Source organism: Oncorhynchus mykiss, chromosome 6 (genome assembly GCF_057628025.1).
Source record: "Oncorhynchus mykiss isolate SJ-2025 chromosome 6, ASM5762802v1, whole genome shotgun sequence".
NCBI lineage: Eukaryota > Metazoa > Chordata > Actinopteri > Salmoniformes > Salmonidae > Oncorhynchus > Oncorhynchus mykiss.
This window is the reverse complement of record NC_143027.1, coordinates 23,856,393-23,876,981: the sequence shown is the minus strand read 5'-3', so window position 1 is coordinate 23,876,981 and position 20,589 is coordinate 23,856,393. Positions and strand designations below refer to the sequence as shown.

The 20,589-nt window shown below is 43.1% G+C and overlaps 1 protein-coding gene across 1 annotated transcript; it reads left to right on the top strand.

Moving 5' to 3' along the window:
- The first annotated feature begins 661 nt into the window (after positions 1 to 661).
- On the top strand, positions 662 to 19,810 carry LOC110525558 (leucine-rich repeat-containing protein 75B). The gene is made up of 4 exons (XM_021605771.3): positions 662 to 1,294; positions 6,110 to 6,238; positions 7,577 to 7,692; positions 16,920 to 19,810. Exons 1-4 carry the CDS (start codon positions 1,010 to 1,012, stop codon positions 17,509 to 17,511), a joined length of 1,122 nt encoding a protein of 373 aa, XP_021461446.2. The 5' UTR covers positions 662 to 1,009; the 3' UTR covers positions 17,512 to 19,810.
- The last annotated feature ends 779 nt before the right edge of the window (positions 19,811 to 20,589 follow it).

Below are 20,589 nucleotides of genomic sequence, written 5' to 3'. Positions count from 1 at the left end.
TCGCTCAATAACATCTAAATCAAAATTATGGATTGCCACTTATCTGCTTGTTGTCCCCTTACGCCATAATATGTATCTCAATTTTCAGTAGAAACCACATTTGTTTAAGCAAGTCAGCCATATCAGCTATGTTTTTTTAAAGCAGTAAATGAGGCTGACTGAACTGTTTTGCTTCCAGATAAGGCTCCGCTGAAAGCCAGGCGTAGCAGTGGTAAGGTGTTGGGACTCTACTGTTGGGACAGCTTTGTGTAGACCCTAACAGTTTGTGGGCACCGTTTTGACCGTTATAGTTCAATGAATGCATTGTTTAGTGTTGTGTTGTGTAGTGGCTTTGCTGGCATGCATCCCACAATTTTTGTTTGTTTGTCCAACCAAGATTTACATGCTAAAATAGCCAACGCAAACAACCATCCATGTGATTGCTGTAAAAGGTTGTATGGAAATACGGTTCAGTGTCACAGTAAATTAAGGTTGTAAAGTTATAGACACATTTACAATAGGTGTGCAATAATAAATGATGTGTACTCTGCTGCCCTGCAGATGTAAACCTTTCTAAATTGAAATTGAGAAGGGCGTGTCGTAACTTCGTGCAGCGTGCAATGCCACAAGAGGGCTCTGATTGGTTATGCGCGCCACGAGTCTGGTGTCTACTGTGCAACACAGCACAAACCTAAACAACAGCGTAAAGGGACAGGCAGGGAATGACAAGAAGAGCATCCACCGCCTGACCAAGCTGGCACACGTAGACCATCAGAGATCAAAACATAAACAGAGCATTCGTCTGTCCTCGTAAATGTGTCATGCGCGCAACAGACAATCATTAAATATCCGGTAAATCGGGAATATTGTTCTGTTGCTCTCTGTATTGGAGGTTGTCGTCTGACAACGACAATACAGACTACAGATAATATATGGGCTATTGAACTGAGTAATATTTATATTTCTAGATATTAATGTAGTGCAATTATGCAATTGTAAAATAGGCTACTGTTGATATAAATACTGAAATATGGGTTCTAGATTAAGCAGACAGAGTAGTCTGGACAATGAGAATTTTACGAAAAGGGGTCGCAAGCATCTTGACAGCACAGGAGAAAGCGACGGAGGTGGAAGTCGAGGCAGCGGCGACTTTCTTTTTACAATGATTCTGAAATCAGACAAACTGCCGGGGATGCTGCGAAGGTCCAACCACAGTCCCTACGTGAGGCGAGTGGCATGGATCCGAGACATACAAAAGCTGCTCCGTGATCGCAGGATAGATCAGGCAACCGACGTGCTCAAACTATTGAGGAAGGTAAGGACACACTACAGTATCTACATACATTTAATTGGAATTATTGCACACGAATCAAGCATGATTGCGCACAGTAGGCTGACGTCGCCTGCATCGATCTGCTGTCATGACAAATAGCTGTCATCACTAGTGTGCGCTGCTGATCATCATGTGTTTGGTCAATCCCATCCTAACAATTTTGATTTTAATATTTCAAACAGATACATTGCCCCATATGTAGCGAGCATAATTTAGACTGTCGTGGATGAGCCCGAATATTACACATTTTGTAGGCGCGCTACATTATTTCACCTCCATTTTAAGTACCTGCCAACACAGTGCCACAGGTGTTCCTCCTATTGACCCGTTATGGAAGGAGGTGTTTGTAAACTATTAGGCCCGCCCACCACTCTCACTGTCAACTCTGTCATCTGGTAATGTCCTTGGCACCGCTATAAACCATAGTATGCAGGTGCTGCTGCTATTTCAAATAACTATCACAGTTACTATTCACAATATGATATACATAGCATATTGCACAGATTTGTCTGAGTGCATCCCCTTTTTCAGATTTTCTAATAATAGCAGAAACAGGATGCCATACCAGTTTAGAGTGACTCTGCCATATATAGAGTGAATCTGGCATATATTCTCATGAATAGGCAATGCTAAGTGCAACAGCAGTGGTGTCACATGGGACTGTGTCACTGTCTGTAGAAGTCTTTTTTTATTAACAAAATGTTCCTATTTTTCTACATTATCTTATGCCATTCCACACATGTAATGATAATGTAAAATGCTTAGTATTGACATTTGTAGGAAAACCTGATTTTTACCAATTGAATTAAATCCTATTTTGTTTGTGTTTTGTCCTTAAATGTCTGATAATAAGGTTAGTTCATTTGCCACTGCATCTTGCTGCCAGACCATTCTCTGTAATGGACCTCGGCAGTTATAGCAGGAGAATGAACAGTCTATGGTTCCAGAAATACAGAAAATCACATCATTTACATATGGATCAATTCAAGTTCTGCCTCAGCGATACAGGATATATTTATATGTCAATTCACATAGCTCAAATATAGAAGGTAGCATTGACATAGTATTTGTATACATTTAATTGGACCATCGAATTGGTAATGATTGCTACACAACATGCTTAGTCATGGTTAGTAGCACACTAAGACACAGGAATGCATGATGGCTTGAAAATTCCCAAGCAGAAACCATTGTGTCAAGTTTGGATTTTGCTCTATTTATTCGCAATCTACGCATCATGTTTCTAAGGAATGATCAAGATTTCAAAACATGTTATCAGCTGAAAATAGTCATTTCTATAACAATACCGAGGGCATGACAATAAGACTGTTGATGCGCTGTAACAGTATCTGTGATAGACCTGTTTTTTTAGCTCAAGCGTAAGCCCCTCTCTCTATCAGACGTTGTCCAATCTGTAGTTAATTACGCTGAGGACTTGATAGAGGAGAGCGTAGAAGATCCTTAATCAAGGCACAGAGATAACCCAGGGGGCCAAAACGGCATGACAGCCACATCACAGGGGACCCTGTTTTGATTGAATACGCCTCACATTATCAGCATTCAGGCTGTTGCAAATGGAGACGGGTCTCAAAAATTACATTCTGGTTTGTAACTTAATTAAAAGAGGTGATCCATCATCCACTGTAGAGTTAACGGGCGTGCTCTGGTTAGGTTAGAGGTACTGTAACAACTGAATGAACATGTACGTGTATAGGCAACTGAGTTCATCATGTTGCATGTGCAGTAAAGTGGTAAAGTCTATTCTTCACAACATCCCATTAAAAAAGACTCCTCGTTGCTTCAGACCTGGTGTGGTTACTTCTGTATTGATCATGTTTTAATGCCTCTGAGATGATCAGATGTGGGCCACAAGGACAAACAAAACAGAAGGGAATTATTTTTAGACCTGTCTTCTCGAATAAAGAGAAGGAGAATCTGGCTCGTTTTGTGTCTCGATTGTGTTTACTGTTGCTCTTGTTAAAAGGGAAGTCTGCCGGCTTCACACTCAAACTGTCCTTTGCAATCAAGGCCTTTTGTTGTGTGCGTGTGTGTGTGTGTGTGTCCATCCTCCCTGTCTCTCATATCTCGCTGAATGTGCACGTCTATCTCTACCCCGCAGGCTAATTAGGCCTTTGTAGAACTGAGGCTCATGACAGCTATCTTATTCAGCCTGTGAAAATTGTTCTTTTCTGTTCCATTTCTTCTCTCCTTACTTAATTCTTAATTCACGTCTTAAAAGGTGTATGCACATCTTTTAATCCAGTTGGCTCTGATTTGTAGCTTGTTACGGGCAGCAGTCTCACTCATATGCCTTTAACTTTACCTGTCATGTAGCAACTCTTTCGTGTCAGTCTACCCTAAAAAAAAATTGCCTGCACCATTCATGGATAAGTTGTTTTTAGACTAATGTTTAGAATGTATTGCCCAATGGCAGGCCTAAACAAAAGGCTTCATTAAACATCAAAAGAAGAAGCAAATGCTCATCCATTATTGAATGTTTATTGAACTCTCATATACTGCAGGATTTATCATAAGGACACCAGTTAGTGCTAAAGTTAGAGATACAGGGTGTGCAATACTGTGGTACGCTAAAGCTCTTTGCAACTCCAAATCACTGAGGTGTGGGTGGATATCCCAAAAGAAATGCTTCTGCCTGGAGCAAGGCACATTAAGCACATTACAGTATTCAGGTAGAGCTCTCTTCAGATGAAAGCCTTCGCCCCCTTTAAATTCATATTTTTTAACAAAAACAAAAAAATGTGCTTATCTGTGTCCAATCTACAGTAGCATCAACATTATTATCTCTGGGAAGTTTCAATGTAACAGCTTTCTTCTTCCACTTCTGAGGAGGAGTAGTAGGAAGGATCGAAGGACCAAAATGCAGCGTGGTATGTATCCATAATGTAATTTAATGAGAATGAATACAGAATACAAAAAGAACAAGAGAAACAAAATGAAAACCGAAACAGTCCCGAATGGTGCAAACACTGAAACGGAAAATAATCACCCACAAAACACAGGTGGGAAAAGGCTACCTAAGTATGATTCTCAATCAGAGACAACGAACGACACCTGCCTCTGATTGAGAACCATACCAGGCCAAACACAAAACCCAACATAGAAAAACGAACATAGACAACCCACCCAACTCACGCCCTGATCATACTAAAACAAAGACATAACAAAATAACTAAGGTCAGAATGTGACAGTACCCCCCCATAGGTGCGGACTCCGGCCGCAAAACCTGAACTTATAGGGGAGGGTCTGGGTGGGTGTCTGTGCGCGGGACGTGGACCCCACTCCATCATAGTCATTACCCGCTTCTTAACCCGCCTACATGGCGCCTTTCGAGTGGTGATCCTCGCCGTCAACCTCGGACTGGGGACCTAGCAACGGGTCCTGAATGGACGGGAGATTCCGGCAGCACTGGACAGGCGGGAGACTCTGGCAGCCCCGACGTGAAGGGCGACTCCGACAGCGCCGGAGTGACGGCGATTCTGGCAGCTCCTGGCTGATGGACGGCTCTGGCAGCTCCTGACTGACGGGCGGCTCTGGCAGCTCCTGACTGACGGGTGGCTCTGGCAGCTCCTGACTGACAGGCGGCTCTGGCAGCTCCTGACTGACGGGCGGCTCTGGCAGCTCCTGACTGGCGGGCGGCTCTGGCAGCTTCTGACAGACGGGCGACTCTGGCAGCTCAGGACCGACGGGAGACTCTGGCAGCTCAGGACAGACGGGAGACTCTGGCAGCGCTGGAAAGACGGGAACACCTGGAAGAAGGAGAATGAGAGACAGCCTGGTGAGTGGGGCTGCCACCGGAGTCCTGGTGCGTGAAGGAGGCACCGGATAGACCGGACCGTGGAGGCGCACTGTAGGTCACCGAGCCTGCACAACCCTACCTGGCTGGATACTCCCCGTCGCCAGGCCAGTGCGGCGAGGTGGAACAGACCGCACTGGGCTGTGCTGGCGAACCGGGGACACTGTGCGTAGGGCTGGTGCCATGTACCCCGGCCCAAGGAGATGCACTGGAGACCAGATGCGCTGAGCCGGCTTCATGGCACCTGGCTCGATGCCCACTCTAGCCCGGCCGATACGAGGCGCTGCGATGTAACGCACCGGGCTATGCCTGAGCACCGGGGGCACCGTGCGCCTCACGGCATAACACGGTGCCTGCCCGGTCCACCTCTCTCCACGGTAAGCACGGGGTGTTGGCTCAGGTCTCCTACCTGACTTAGCCACACTCCCCGTATGACTCCCCCCAATACATTTTTGGGGCTGCCTCTCGTCCCAGCCGCGCTGCCGTGCTGCCTCCTCATACCACCGCCGCTCAGCTTTCGCTGCCTCCAGCTCTGCCTTGGGGCGGCGATATTCCCCAACCTGTGCCCAGGGTCCTTCTCCGTCCAGAATCTCCTCCCATGAGAATCTCCCTCCTCCCTCCTCTCCTCCTCCCGACACCTGCCTCTGATTGAGAACCATACCAGGCCAAACGCAAAACCCAACATAGAAAAACGAACATAGACAACCCACCCAACTCACGCCCTGACCATACTAAAACAAAGACATAAGAACTAAGGTCAGAACGTGACACTCAATACCCACTTTATACCATATATTGTTTAATGTCATTAAAGCAGATGCGTCGATTTGATCATATTTCATTTCACAATATAGCCTACCAGTCGGGTGTGTCTGTGATAATGCTGCTGTCTTTACACAATTCATTGTTTTCATGAAATACAAAAAGCGAAATAGAAAAAGGCTCTTTGAGTTATACTGTCTCTTCTTGTCTGATTTGGCAGGATCTGGGCTTGGAAGGCACATCCCTCAATGACATCTTATATAAGAATGCTGCTTTTCTCAACCTGGTGGACCCCATCTCCCATGAGTTGTTGCTCAGCCTGGCTCGTGAGATGCAGTGTCCCAAGAAGGTAAGCTCTCCACAACACTCATCTCATGGCGTATTGTCTGCTTGGCTTGGAATCATGCTCCCAGAAATCAAGACGTCAAGAGAACGAGTCATGAATAGAATGAAATGCTGTTACAATACAATCATTATGGGGGAAGGTCTTCCACATTGTCTTGCAACTGCTTCTCCTCGTGGTTTGGCTTCACATTGATTGGTCCTATAATAATGTCTGTGTGCTATTACCATACAGACCAACTGGATGTTGTTTACATAAAAATATTGATAAAGCAATGATAGAAAAATCTCTCAGTTATGCAACATTTACACATGATGGCAAATGATGTTGAAATGGGATGGAGATGCCGAAAGTAACCGACTTTACATAACAGACAATGAATAGAAATAGCATCTTTATTTCCTCACCGTCCCTCCTGTTTTCCACACTGTTGCACACAGCCTTTGATTACTTTTACTTTGCTCCATCAAGGCACCTAAATTGTGTTTTGCTCAGGAACAGCTCAAGGCAACAGTCTTAATGTAGCATTCAATAACAGAACCCTGTTCCAGTTGTTTTGAACGGTCTAGAATGACAGAGATTAACAACGGTTTAAGAATAAGGGAACACTGAGCTGAAAATGTCCTTTCATGATCTAAAGCTGTATTTCAATCAATAACGTTTCTCAAAGATGTAGCAGTTACATAATGTACTGTTTTTTGCTTATACTTGCTGTGTTTTGTTTATACTTTATGTGTTTTGTTTATACTTGCTGTGTTTTGTTTATACTTGCTGTGTTTTGCTTATACTTGCTGTGTTTTGTTTATACTTTATGTGTTTTGTTTATACTTGCTGTGTTTTGCTTATACTTTATGTGTTTTGCTTATACTTGCTGTGTTTTGTTTATACTTTATGTGTTTTGTTTATACTTGCTGTGTTTTGTTTATACTTTATGTGTTTTGCTTATACTTGCTGTGTTTTGTTTATACTTTATGTGTTTTGCTTATACTTGCTGTGTTTTGTTTATACTTTATGTGTTTTGTTTATACTTGCTGTGTTTTGCTTATACTTGCTGTGTTTTGTTTATACTTTATGTGTTTTGTTTATACTTGCTGTGTTTTGCTTATACTTGCTGTGTTTTGTTTATACTTGCTGTGTTTTGTTTATACTTTATGTGTTTTGTTTATACTTGCTGTGTTTTGTTTATACTTGCTGTGTTTTGTTTATACTTGCTGTGTTTTGTTTATACTTCATGTGGTCTCAAAGAGTGACAACCATATTTGGAACTAAACTAAAAACAGGCTATTCTTTGGTTGTTGTACTTGACTTTTCATTCTGTGTTTTGGGTGATTTATCTACCCCCAGAAGGATGCTGACACCATCAAGTCGTCAGATAAGATTTGCAGACAGCTGATCTACCACCTGACCCCTCACTCCAAGTGGCTCAGACAGAGCATGTCCAGACGGAAGTCCCAGGCCTGGTAAGCCCCTCCGTCTTGCCATAAGTCTTTTACACATTGAGCCACTGCTCCATGAACCCTGACTCCCCAAACTGCCCAAATCTTAACACCGCCATTTGAAATGGTGCCAGTGCCACACCCAGACCTCTGACCACCACCCTAGACATCATCTAAATGGGTTTTGAGTGGGTTTGGCTGACATTCACTAGGGCTGGGACACAGCGGCCTCTGGACTGGCAGGGCAGGACCATAGATGCAACTAGAAGTGTCAGTCATTCCTCTGTGTGGTGCTGCTGTCACCACAGCAATGAATTGTGCAATGGTTTCAGTCCTCTTTGACTCAGAACAGGCTGTCTCCATACAGACTACAAAAGTGGTCAGTTTGGTTGGGAGGAAATAGAGGGGTTGTATAAAAATAAAATCCATTAGATGAAAACAGGTTATTTATATCAACCAGTTTTCTTGTCATCATAATGCATTAATGTGCAAATAATTCATATGGAAATAGGTGGAAAATGAATTGACAAGTTCTTCTGTATCTAGGTATTTAGTAATTCTATACACGAAAAAAGCAGGAAATTACCACTTGTTCCAGCAATTGCTAATTTTAAATTTTTACAGATGGATTGACAGTGGAAACAATCAATTTTCTAAATGAATAGAAAATAAGCAGAAGAGAACATGATCTGATGAGTTGTTCTCATTGTGCTTCAGTCTGAGGTAACAGCATGAAAAGACAGAGAATAATGAGTAAGTATCAAAATGATAGTAACATGAGGATCAAGTGAAACAAGACATTGATTCCAATATCTCCTTGTCTTGCTGCTCAACTAATGTACAGTTAAACTCAAGCAAGGCTTTTATGCACCTACAGACATTGATGTCCCCCTGATTTAGGAGAGACATTAGATTATGTTGAGACTGACTCACTGACAGAATCTTAGAATGTGAGAGGACAATTTCCCATGTGGAACTTGTAGATGAGGTGGTTATTTTCACTGATTCATTCAGCTGTCTCCATAAATCCTGCAGAGAGCGACTGTCTCACACAGTCTGAGGCAAACAGCAGGACAAACATTAGTCATCACCTCCCATTGCTTGTTATGTTCCGCTCTAGGGAATCTACACTCACCCGTATTCAACACTCAAATGGCACTAGGTGTTCCCCTATTCAAAGTTAGTTGAGTTGTAGAAAATCACAAAATAAAGGGTTTCTGCTAAAATATTCTTGAACCTACATGTCATTGCTGATTCAACTGTTTTTAACTAGGCAAGTCAGTTAAGAACAAATTCTTATTTTCAATGACGGCTTCAGAACAGGGGCAGAACGACAGATTTTTACTTTGTCAGCTTGGGGATTTGAACTTGCAACCTTTCGGTTACTAGTCCAACACTCTAACCACTAGGCTACCCTGCCGCCCTGTGATAGGAGTTACTGCACAAGCAGTCACAAATCGAATGCTATGCAATTCACACAGATAGGCAGCTATACCACCCTGCTAAACAAATGCATAATAACTACCAGCAAATTCCTCTTCATAGGTTTAGACATACTCTTTATTTATCATATATGCATAGTCACTTTATCTATACATTCATGTACTGTACATACTACCTCAATTGGCCCAACCAACCAGTGCTCCCACACATTGGCTAACCAGGCTATCTGCATTGTGTCCCACCACCCTCCAACCCCTCTTTTATGCTACTGCTACTCTCTGTTCATCATATATGCATAGTCACTTTAACCATATCTACACGTACATACTACCTCAATCAGCCTGACTAACTGGTTTCTGTATGTAGCCTAGCTACTTTTATTGCCTCTCTACTGTATATAGCCTCGCTACTGTTTTTCACTGTCTTTTTACTGTTGTTTTTATTTCTTTACTTACCTATTGTTCACCTAATACCTTTTTGCACTATTGGTTAGAGCCTGTAAGTAAGCATTTCACTGTAATACCTGTTGTATTCGGTGCATGAGACAAATAAACTTTGATTTGATTTATTTGTATACTACTGTATATGAGATTAATGAGGATACAGGTTCAGTATATCTGAGGGACATCATAACATGGCGGGTCAATCCACAGGGCCCCTGTACACACAGGAGACAGCTGAGGATTATGACAGTTGGAAACCTTGCATGGCCACTTCTTCTCTGTCTGTCTGTCACATGTTGAAATGTCAGACCTGCAGCAGACACCTGGGGTGAAGAGGGGGCAATAAGGAGCGGTAACCTGACTGATCAGTCTGACTCGACATGACATTCTGCTCCTGTCCCACAGTGTTTCTGTGGCTGTGAAGGGAACTTTTAAATGTTAGTCATTTAGCAGATGTTCTTATCCAGAGTGACTTACAGTTAGTGCATTCAATATAGCTAGGTGGGACAACCACATATCTCAGTCATAATAAGTACCTTTTTCCTCAATAAAGTAGCTATCAGCAAAGTCAGTGCTAGTAGGGGGAAAATACAGGTGCAAGTGTTAGTTAACGAAAGGCAAGTTGTTTTGGGGGGAGGACGGGGTGTGTGTGTGTGGGGGGGGGGGGGGGGGGGGTGGTGCTGTGGGATTATTTAAGATACTCTTTGAATATGTAGGGTTTCAGATGTTTTTGGAAAATGGGTAGGGACTCTACTGTCCTAGAATTAGGGGGAGCTCGTACAGCAGAGTCCAGGCTGAGCAGGAGTTGCCCTCTCGTAGGGTGGGAGAGCCCAGAGACCAGAGGTGGTAGAACAGAGTACTCGGGTTGGGGTGTAGGGTTTGAGCAGCGCCTAAAGGTAGGGAGGGGCAGTTCCTTTTGCTTCTCATAGACAAGTACCATGGTCTTGTAGTGGATGTGAACTTTGACTGGAAGCCAGTGGAGTGTGCAGAGGAGCAGGGTTACATGGGAGAACTTGGAAAGGTTGAACACCAGGCGGCGAGCCCAGCCAACAGTGTCTTGCAGTAGTCCAGACAGGAGATGAACAGATGAATAATAGAGAGTGGTGCTTTAAACATTAATGACTTTGCAAAAACAAAATTATGTGAGCTGTGCAGTAGCCCAAGGGAGATATGTGGAGAAAATGGTCTCCTTGAAGAAATTATTCTCAACTATAGTGTATAGCAGGAATACTTTTTCAGCGCAATCTGTCTCTGTAGGGGCTCTTCATTTTGACAGTCAATATATTTAGCAGATTAACATGCCCAGGTAATTAAAAACAGTACTTTTGTGTTTTTTCAACAATGAGCCTTCTAATTTACAGTGACCCTCAGACCCTCATAAGAAATTCCTCTGGATTTAATGGCCACAATATTGATTCCTTTAAAAAGGCCATAAATGAGAGAGAGAGACACTCTTTATTCAGGGACTGAGACGTTTCTTTTCTTGTTCCTAGAGCACAGAAATGATGTGTATGAGGAGCAGGGAATGCGCAGATGAAGTTTATGTTGCTCATCATCACACATTGCTTCCACAGTACATCATATATACACTATACTGTGCAGTATAAAGCCTGGTGTGAATAAATGTCAATACGTTATAGCATCTCTCTATATGAAAAATGCCCTTTTTCAACATTTTGTTAAGGATCGGACCCTTTTATTAATTTTTGCCTAAAATCTAACTGTCTGTATCTCTGGACCTGAAGCAAGGATATGCATATTCTTGATACCATTTGAAAGGAACTGCTTTGAAGTTTTTGGAAATGTGAAATTAATGTAGGAGAATATAACACATTAGATCTGGTAAGAGATATTCCATCATCTTTGAAATGCAAGTGAAAGGCCATAATGTATTTTTCGAATACACCGACAGCGTAGTTGCATTTTGGTACACCAGAATTACATTAATTTCCAATGAAACGCTGTGTTTGCCTTGCAGCATTGCGTTGCAGAGGTGTGGTGTGTACGTTCGATGTGGTCCATACGTTGGATTTAGATGGCTTGACAGAATTGGTAGCAGAAAGTGAAACATTTTTTTGTTGGTGTGTTCGAAGCGTTAGACTGATTCAATGAACCATTGCGTTTCTGTTCAAAATGTTGTATCAAGACTGCCCAAATGTGCTTAATTGGTTTATTAATACATTTTCAAGTTCATAACTGTGCATTCTCCTCAAACAATAGCATGGTATTATTTCACTGTAATAGCTACTGTAAATTGGACAGTGCAGTTAGATTAAGAAGAATTTAAGCTTTCTGCCCATATCAGATATGTCTATATCCTGGGAAATGTTCTTGTTACTTACAACCTCATGCTAATCACATTAGCCTATGTTAGCTCAACCATTCCGTGGGGGGACACCGATCCTGTAGAGCACTGGTTTTCCACCCTGGTCCTGGGGACCAAAAGGGGTGCACATTTTTGTTTTTGCCCTAGCACTACACAGCTGATTCAAATGATCAACTCATCAAAAGGCTTTGATGATTTGAATCAGGTGTCTAGTGCTAGGGCAAAAACGAAAATGTGCACCCCTTTGGATCCCCAGGACCAGGATTGAGTACCACTGCTGTTACAAATTACAGCCTTAATCTAAAATGGATTAAATTTAAAAAATTAAAATAATAACATTTAAAAAAAATCCTTATCAATCCACTCACAATACCCCATAATGACAAAGCAAAAACAGCTTTTTTGAAATGTTTGCAAATGTATTAAAAATAAAAAAACATAAATACTTTATTTACATAAGTATTCAGGCCCTTTGCTATGAGACTCGAAATTGAGATGTTTCTACAACTTGATTGGAGTCCACCTGTGGTAAATTCAATTGATTGGACATGATTTGGAAAGGCAAACCCTGTCTATATAAGGTCCCACAGTTGACAGTGCATGTCAGAGCAAAACAACAAGCTATGAGGTCAAAGGAATTGTCCGTAGAGCTCAGAGACAGGAATATATCGAGACACAGATCTGGGGAAGGGTACCAAAACATTTTTGCAGAATTGGCGGTCCCCAAGAACACAGTGGCCTCTATCATTCTTAAATGGAAGAAGTTTGGAACCACCAAGACTCTACCTAGAGCTGGCCGCCTGGCCAAACTGAGCAATCGGGGGAGAAGGGCCTTGGTCAGGGAGGTGACCAAGAACCCAATGGTCACTCTGACAGAGCTCCATGGTGTTGGCAGCATCATTCTTTGGGGATGTTTTGCAGCGGCAGGGACTGAGAGACTAGTCAGGATCGAGGGAAAGATGAACAGAGCAAAGTACAGAGAGATACTTGATAAAAAAACTGCTCCAAAGTGCTCAGAACCTCAGACTGGGGGGTGAAGGTTCACCTTCCAACAGGACAACGACCCTAAGCTCACAGCCAAGACAACGCAGGAGTGGCTTCGGGACAATGTCCTTGAGTGGCCCAGGCAGAGCCCGGACTTGAACCCGATCTAAAATTTCTGGAGAGACCTGAAAATAGCTGTGCAGTGATGCTCCCCATCCAACCTGACAGAGCTTGAGAGGATCTGCAGAGAAGAATGGGAGAAACTCCCCAAATACAGGTGGGCCAAGCTTGTAGCATCATACCCAAGAAGGCTCGAGCCTGTAATCACTGCCAAAGGTGCTTCAGCAAAGTACTGAGTAAAGGGTCTGAATACTTATGTCAATATGATATTTCCATATTTTTTAAACGTTTTATACATTTGCAAAATGTTCAAAAAAAAGTTTTGTTGCTTTATGATTATGGGGTATTGTGTGTAGATTGATGAGGGGAGAAAACAATGTAATACATTTAGAATAAGGCTGTAACGCAACAAAATGTGGAAAAAGTCAAGGGGTCTGAATAATTTCTGAATGCAGTGTACAATTGTATTGTGATTGTATGAAGCAGAACAGTGCATTAGATCAATGGGCTCTCTTCCTTATTGCTCAGAATGAGCCATTGCCATGCTATTCCAATTCCTGAAAGTCAGCACTAAAGCAACATCAAGGTGCAATGCCTTTAATACAAATCTAAGCGTCTGTGGACACCAAGATCACACAAATGTCATCTTTCAAAGGGCATGAGGATTTCTCTCTGATAGGCTCATGATGTGAGGTCATGCACTGAAACAGATGTCCAGCCTTAAGGTTTTGCTTCTCAGTCACATGTTGAATGTATTCAATTTCCACATCACATCAAATGGAACCCACACCTGCCTTTCACAGAGAAGTTGTTCTGTCCACTGAAGCAACACAACTGACATGCTGACCAGACCGGACACATTGCTTGCGCGAACGTTGCAAAATAAATTTACACATGCATGTTATTCAATCATTGCACACACACTGCTCGCGAGCGTCTGCGTGGCCAGGCGCTGAAATAGAATCTGGGTCTATTTGTGATGCTCAACACGCTGCAAGTCCGTCCTCTCCCTTCTTCTCATTGGTTTTTAGTAGCATACACTACCATTCAAAAGTTTGGGGTCACTTAGAAATGTCCTTGTTTTTGAAAGAAAAGCAACATTTTTGTCCATTAAAATAAAATAAAATTGATCAGTACAGTGTAGACTTTGTTACTGTTGTAAATGACTATTGTAGCCTGAAACGGCAGATTGTTTTATGGAATATCTACATAGGCGTACAGAGGCCCATTATCAGCAACCATCACTCTTGTGTTCCAATGGCACATTGTGTTAGCTAATCCAAGTTTATCATTTTAAAAGGCAAATTGATCATTAGAAAACCCTTTTTCAATTATGTTAGCACAGCTGAAAACTGTTGTGCTAATTATAGAAGCACTAAAACTGGCCTTCTTTAGACAAGGTGAGTATCTGGAGCGTCAGCATTTGTGGATTCGATTACAGGCTCAAAATGGCCAGAAACAAAGAACTTTCTTCTGAAACTCGTCAGTCTATTCTTGTTCTGAGAAATGAAGACTGGGGTCACTTAGAAGTTGATTGCCAACCACCATATAAAGTCCAAAGAAGAAAAGCCATATGAAGTCCAAAGAAGCCTGAAGGAAGGAGAGATGAGGAGAAACAAATTTGGTTTACCATTTCATCTGTGGATTAATTGTCAGAGTAGAGGACCTTGTGCATTTCAGGTAAAACTACAACCCAATGTTGTCATGTGTGCTCCCTCTCCGGCCTCTAGGTCACCAGGCTGCTCGTTCTAGCGCACACCTGTCACCATCATTATGCGCATCAGCACCTGATCTCCATCACCTCCTTGATTACCTGCCCTATATATGTCACTCTTGTTGGTTCCTTCCCCAGGCATCATTGTTTCTGTGTCATGTCTGTGCATTGTTCGTGTTTTCTTGTTTTCTATTATGTTATGTTCATTTATTAAAACACTCACTCTCTGAACTTGCTTCCCGACTCTCAGCGCACATCGTTACGGAATGCCGCCTCACCAAAGGGAAGCATCAGGTAGTGTTTATTGTTGTTGTTTTTGTTTTGGAGGTGATGACAGGTCCGGGTGTCAGAACCGAAGCTACCTGGGAGGCCTCAGCAGGTTTGTCGGATTCCCATGCCTCAGTGGGTTCGATGGGTTCCCCTGCCTCAGCTGGCTCGACGGGTTTCCATACCTCAGCAGGATCAACATGCTCCCATGCCTCAGCTGGCTCGACAGGCTCCCATGCTTCAGCGGGCTCGATAGGCTCCCATGCTTCAGCGGGCTCCATAGTCTCCCATGCTTCAGCGGGCTCGATAGGCTCCCATGCCTCAGCTGGCTCGATAGGCTCCCATGCTTCAGCGGGCTCGATAGGCTCCCATGCCTCAGCGGGCTCGATAGGCTCCCATGCCTCAGCGGGCTCGATAGGCTCCCATGCTTCAGCGGGCTCGATAGGCTCCCATGCTTCAGCTGGGTGAACGGGATCGTCCCTGTAGTTGGCGTCCTGTGGCTGGAGCCAAATGCACCAGGTAGGGGTACTGTCACGTATGCTCTCTCTCCGGCGCTCTAGGTCACCATCATCCCACGCCTCAGCTGGATCGACAGGTTCCCGCGCCTTAGCAGAGGTGACCTGTCCGCTCCTGATCCCCGGTATCTTCATCTTGGTCAGTGTCCTGAGGCTGGAGCCACGTGTCGGGGAGGGTGTACTGTCATGTGTGCTCCCTCTCCGGCCTCTAGGTCACCAGGTTGCTCGTTCTCGCGCACACCTGTCACCATCATTACGCACATCAGCGCATTATGACACTCACCTGATCTCCATCACCTCCTTGATTACCTGCCCTATATATGTCACTCTTGTTGGTTCCTTCCCCAGGCGTCATTGTTTGTGTTTTCTTGTTTTGTATTATGTTATGTTTATTTATTAAAACACTCACTCCCTGAACTTGCTTCCTGACTCTCAGTGCGCTCGTTAACAATGTTTATATACCAGGACAAATTAGATAGATAGCTAAATTGCCATAAATGTTTAATGCTTTTTGACATGTCCCCAAATTAATATAATTGGTTCAGAGTTTGTTTTTATATTTCAACCTGCTTGTCCTGATCGCTTCTGGTGTGGGTGGACAAAATCAACGTGCGCGCGATAGTTGTTGCACGCGCTTGTCTGGTTTGGTCAGCATGTTACGCTATCAAATGCATTTTCTACACTGGTAAAATCTGTTAATTCCATGTTTTCTCTTTGATGGCTTAAAGTGTTAAATATTTTTATCAATCAAATATTTCTGCCACCCTCTCATGTTGCCACAATCCCAAATCTATAACTCATTTTTCTGCCGTTTGTCTGTCTAGATATTTTCTTGTTTCAGTCATTAAAACAGGTTGGTTTGGCTTTCAAATGAAGTGTTATATAATCAGATGGTGAGTGTTTTTGGCTCTTGGTAATAAGGAAGTCAATGCTTTTCATTCTCTGAATGAGGAGCTTGGATGTTTCGGATGTTTTGGCCCATCACTGTGTACACTGCTAAATCCTCATGCTGCAGAATCTATATCAGCCTTCCGCTCCAAGCGTGCCCAACCCCCCTCCTTTACACATCACAGGAAACACAATATGACACAAGGGCCATGTTCCCTGCTTACACACTTAGATGATACAGTTAAGACCAAAATGTCAGTACTCAGCCCCTCTATTTCCCTCATTCATTAAAAAAAGATGCTATCTAAAACCTAAAAGGGTTCTTTGGCTGTCCCCGTAGGAGAACCCTTTGAACAACCCTTTTTGGTTCCAGGTAGAGCCCTTTGGGTTCCATGTAGAACCATTTCCACAGGCTTACAGCCAAAGAACCCTTTTGGAACCATTTTTTCTAAGAGTGTAAGCTCTGAGATATCTTAACTGAGTGTTTGTACTTTCATATCCAAGAATGTCTCAAATAATGGTCAATATCCAACACTTTTTTTTCTTTACAGTCTCAAGACAACCCTGCAGAGAAAAGTATCCACTGACACAGTTGACTTGTCTGGCATACCTCTCTCCAGTCGAGATGTTCGCCACGTGGCCTTCTACCTTCAGAACAGGGCGGATGCAGTGGTGGCTGTGGATATCAGCTTCACTGAGCTCCAAGATGAGAACCTCCGTGTCCTGCTACCGGTCCTGGGGTCTCTGCCCAAACTCAACACCCTGGCCCTCAACGGCAACCGGCTGACCCTGGCCATAGTCAAAGACTTGACTGAGATCCTGAAAGACCCAAAGAAGTTCTCCAGCCTGGCTTGGATTGATCTGGGCAACAACTTTGACATTTTCACCATGCCCCAGCCCCTGTTAGTGGCCCTGCGACGCCGCTGCAGCCTGAAGAGCAGCTTGCCCACCATCTATGAGTACACAGAGGGCCAACCCTACTGCTACCACATGGAGACCTCCATTGAGGAACCCAGCCACTACGAGGAGGAGGAGGAGGCAGGGGAAGAGGAGGGGGAGGAAGATGAAGACGAGCTGGAGCCATGGGCTATAGGGGGGAAAAAGATTTCAAAGGACTTCACACTACACTACTGTGAGAGGTGATGAGTTGAAGTCCCCCTGGCTCGGTTCAGCTGTGTTTAAAAGGCCTTCCCACAGCTTCAAGTTCCTACCTTTCCCATGTTGCCCTTTACACCATGAGCCCAGTCACCCATTGTGGCACGAGGGATGTTTAGCGCCACACATTCCAGAGACCATCGTTCCAACACAGCCACCAAATAATCTCTCACCATCTATGAGTTAACCAACACAAGACCACTGCAGTAACTGATTATGTTGGTGACTTACTGTGTTGGTGGATGGTGCTCCTGGGAACGAGGTGCGGTTTCATTGGAGGTGGGCTAGAAGAATTTAGGAAAAGGTGCTCTCTCTCTCTCGCCCTCTTAAAGTAGCAGCTGTGGAGCAAATCCCAAGGACTTCGGATCAGACGGCTTGACGGAGGAGCGGCATAACACTGGTGGTCTAATGAGCTGCTGTTGGTTTGGAAGCAGTAGGTCCCAACCAGGTTCTCTACCAGGACTGTCACTGAGACTATCCCTGGCAGGCAGGGCCTAGCTCCACATTGTGTGTTCTCTGTTAATCTCTCAACAAAGGCTATGAAACAAGTTCAACAGACTATACAGCCGACGAACCGTCACGTGATTCTGGCAAAACTGCTAAGTCAAGACTTTTTGCTCCCCCCCCCCGCCCCCCTTTCGAAATGTCCACTTGTGAATACCTACGTAGATGTAAATGATGACACATAACAGGGCTCTGTTGTGTTTCCACAGGCTATTTTAGTGCACTGCTGGTGAATAAAGCCATCTTAGAAGACAACAGGTAGGACTCAACAATAGACTGATTGTTCGCTGTTGCCAAAACTCTGAGATTCACCACTGTATTTAGCTGTTTTAGTCATTATCATTTTAGAACACATGTGGGATGAATGACAGTGCAGACAAGCCCCAAGGGTGGACTCATTCATCTCTTTGTAGTGAGGAACGTACCAAATGGAATCACATACTGACACCCTTTGTACTAATATGTCGTTATTAACATTTATATGTGTGTTTGTTTATATGTGTGTTTGTTTATATGTGCGTTTGTTTATATGTGTGTTTGTTTATATGTGTGTTTGTTTATATGTGCGTTTGTTTATATGTGTGTTTGTTTATATGTGTGTTTGTTTATATGTGTGTTTGTTTATATGTGTGTTTGTTTAAATGTGCGTTTGTTTATATGTGTGTTTGTTTATATGTGTGTTTGTTTATATGTGTGTTTGTTTATATGTGTGTTTGTTTATATGTGTGTTTGTTTATATGTGTGTTTGTTTATATGTGTGTTTGTTTATATGTGTGTTTGTTTATATGTGTGTTTGTTTATATGTGTGTTTGTTTATATGTGTGTTTGTTTATATGTGTGTTTGTTTATATGTGTGTTTGTTTATATGTGCGTTTGTTTAAATGTGCGTTTGTTTAAATGTGCGTTTGTTTAAATGTGCGTTTGTTTATATGTGTGTTTGTTTATTGTGGGAGAAACATGACTGTTACATATCAGTTGTAGGCTATTACCAGGACTGATAATCAGTGGGGTGGGCTGAGTGTAGTGCTGGATAGTGGTGGTCTATGAAATAGCACATAATAGGTCAGTTGGGTTTACCAACTGGAGCTGAGCTCCATGCTGTATTGCACTTTAAGAAATGTGAGAAATGGATTTGACTTCAGATCCATTTCATTCTCTCATTGATGCATGAAGCTGTTTTTACCAATTCATCCTAATATCAATATTGATTTTTCACAATGATATTTCAGAAGCTTAACCACACTGACACCATAATATACATAAAGGTCATTCAGCAAACTGCTATTAACAATAATTGAATAACTGGATGTAATATACTGGTATCATCTGATTGAATATGTGTGAGGGTGTTTAATGTGTGTTTGCTGTTGTATAATGTCTGATTACTGTTGTAACTGTTTGTATTATTTATTGTAGTTATTTCATTGTGAAAATGAGCACTCTAACCTCTGCCGGAACAATTAGAGGACACACAAGGGCAAGGTATTAATAAACTAATGACATACCGCTAGCAACAAATGTTCCCCATTTCACTGACATTAAATGTACACTGAAATGTAGCACAGGACATCACTTTTCATGTACAATATGTGTATGTTTAAAAAATATCAAAGGTGTTGTAATGGTTTTATGGGACTATGGTAGGAAAATATTTTGCTCACACTGTATACGTTAGCATTGTGTGTCATTGTTATACTATTTGTCAACTCTGGGTCATTGTATCTGTATGTGGTGCCATACTTAGAATGACATTTTACTGCCAATAAAAACTGACTCTAAGCAACTGTTTGCAGGATGAAGTGTAACAGAAAGAGAAGAGTAAGATTGGCATAAGGGTCACAAGAGCCCGAGTTAAGTTTAATTTCTATGTTAAAGTCATGATTGAGTGTTTGAGTGGGGGTGCAGGTGATTTAATAATGACACCGCTAGCAACAAATGTGATGAGTTAATTGTTTGTCTCTTTGGGTTGTTTTGACTCGTCTGCCGCTGTCATTGGCACAAACAGCAGGAGGAAGTGTACCAGTGTCTGTAAACAACAAAGCGGCTATGCAGACTTGAGAGGTGATTGATGTGGGTGGCTAGGCTAGAGTTTTTGGGGTTGGGGGGGTACTGTGTGTCTGTGTGCCAGTGGAGTGGTTTGTCTGCGTTGTTGCATCCCATTAGTAAAAACCTTAAGCTCCCATCATGCACCAGGGCAACACAGGGGCAGGGATAGGGTGGCAGTCACAAGGTCTTGTCCCTGGTCCTCTCCTCCCCGGCCTTTTGTTCCAGCCGCCACAGATGGTAATGTGGCATTTCCACCAGGTGGCTCCCATAAGGTCACAGCACAGTGTGACTGTCACACCTCCCAGGTCGCAAATGCCATGTTCTATCTAGGTCAGACATACACACTGTAACAGTCAAGGATTGCCCACACCACATCTTGTAGATTGGGTCTTGCTTACAGAGCAAGTCAAACATCATACATGTGAAAGTCTTAGTTCGCTTGTTTGCGAATATTTTAAGACATGAGCAGATTTGCTGTATCTACTATGTTCACAGAGCTCATGACTAAAGGCTTCC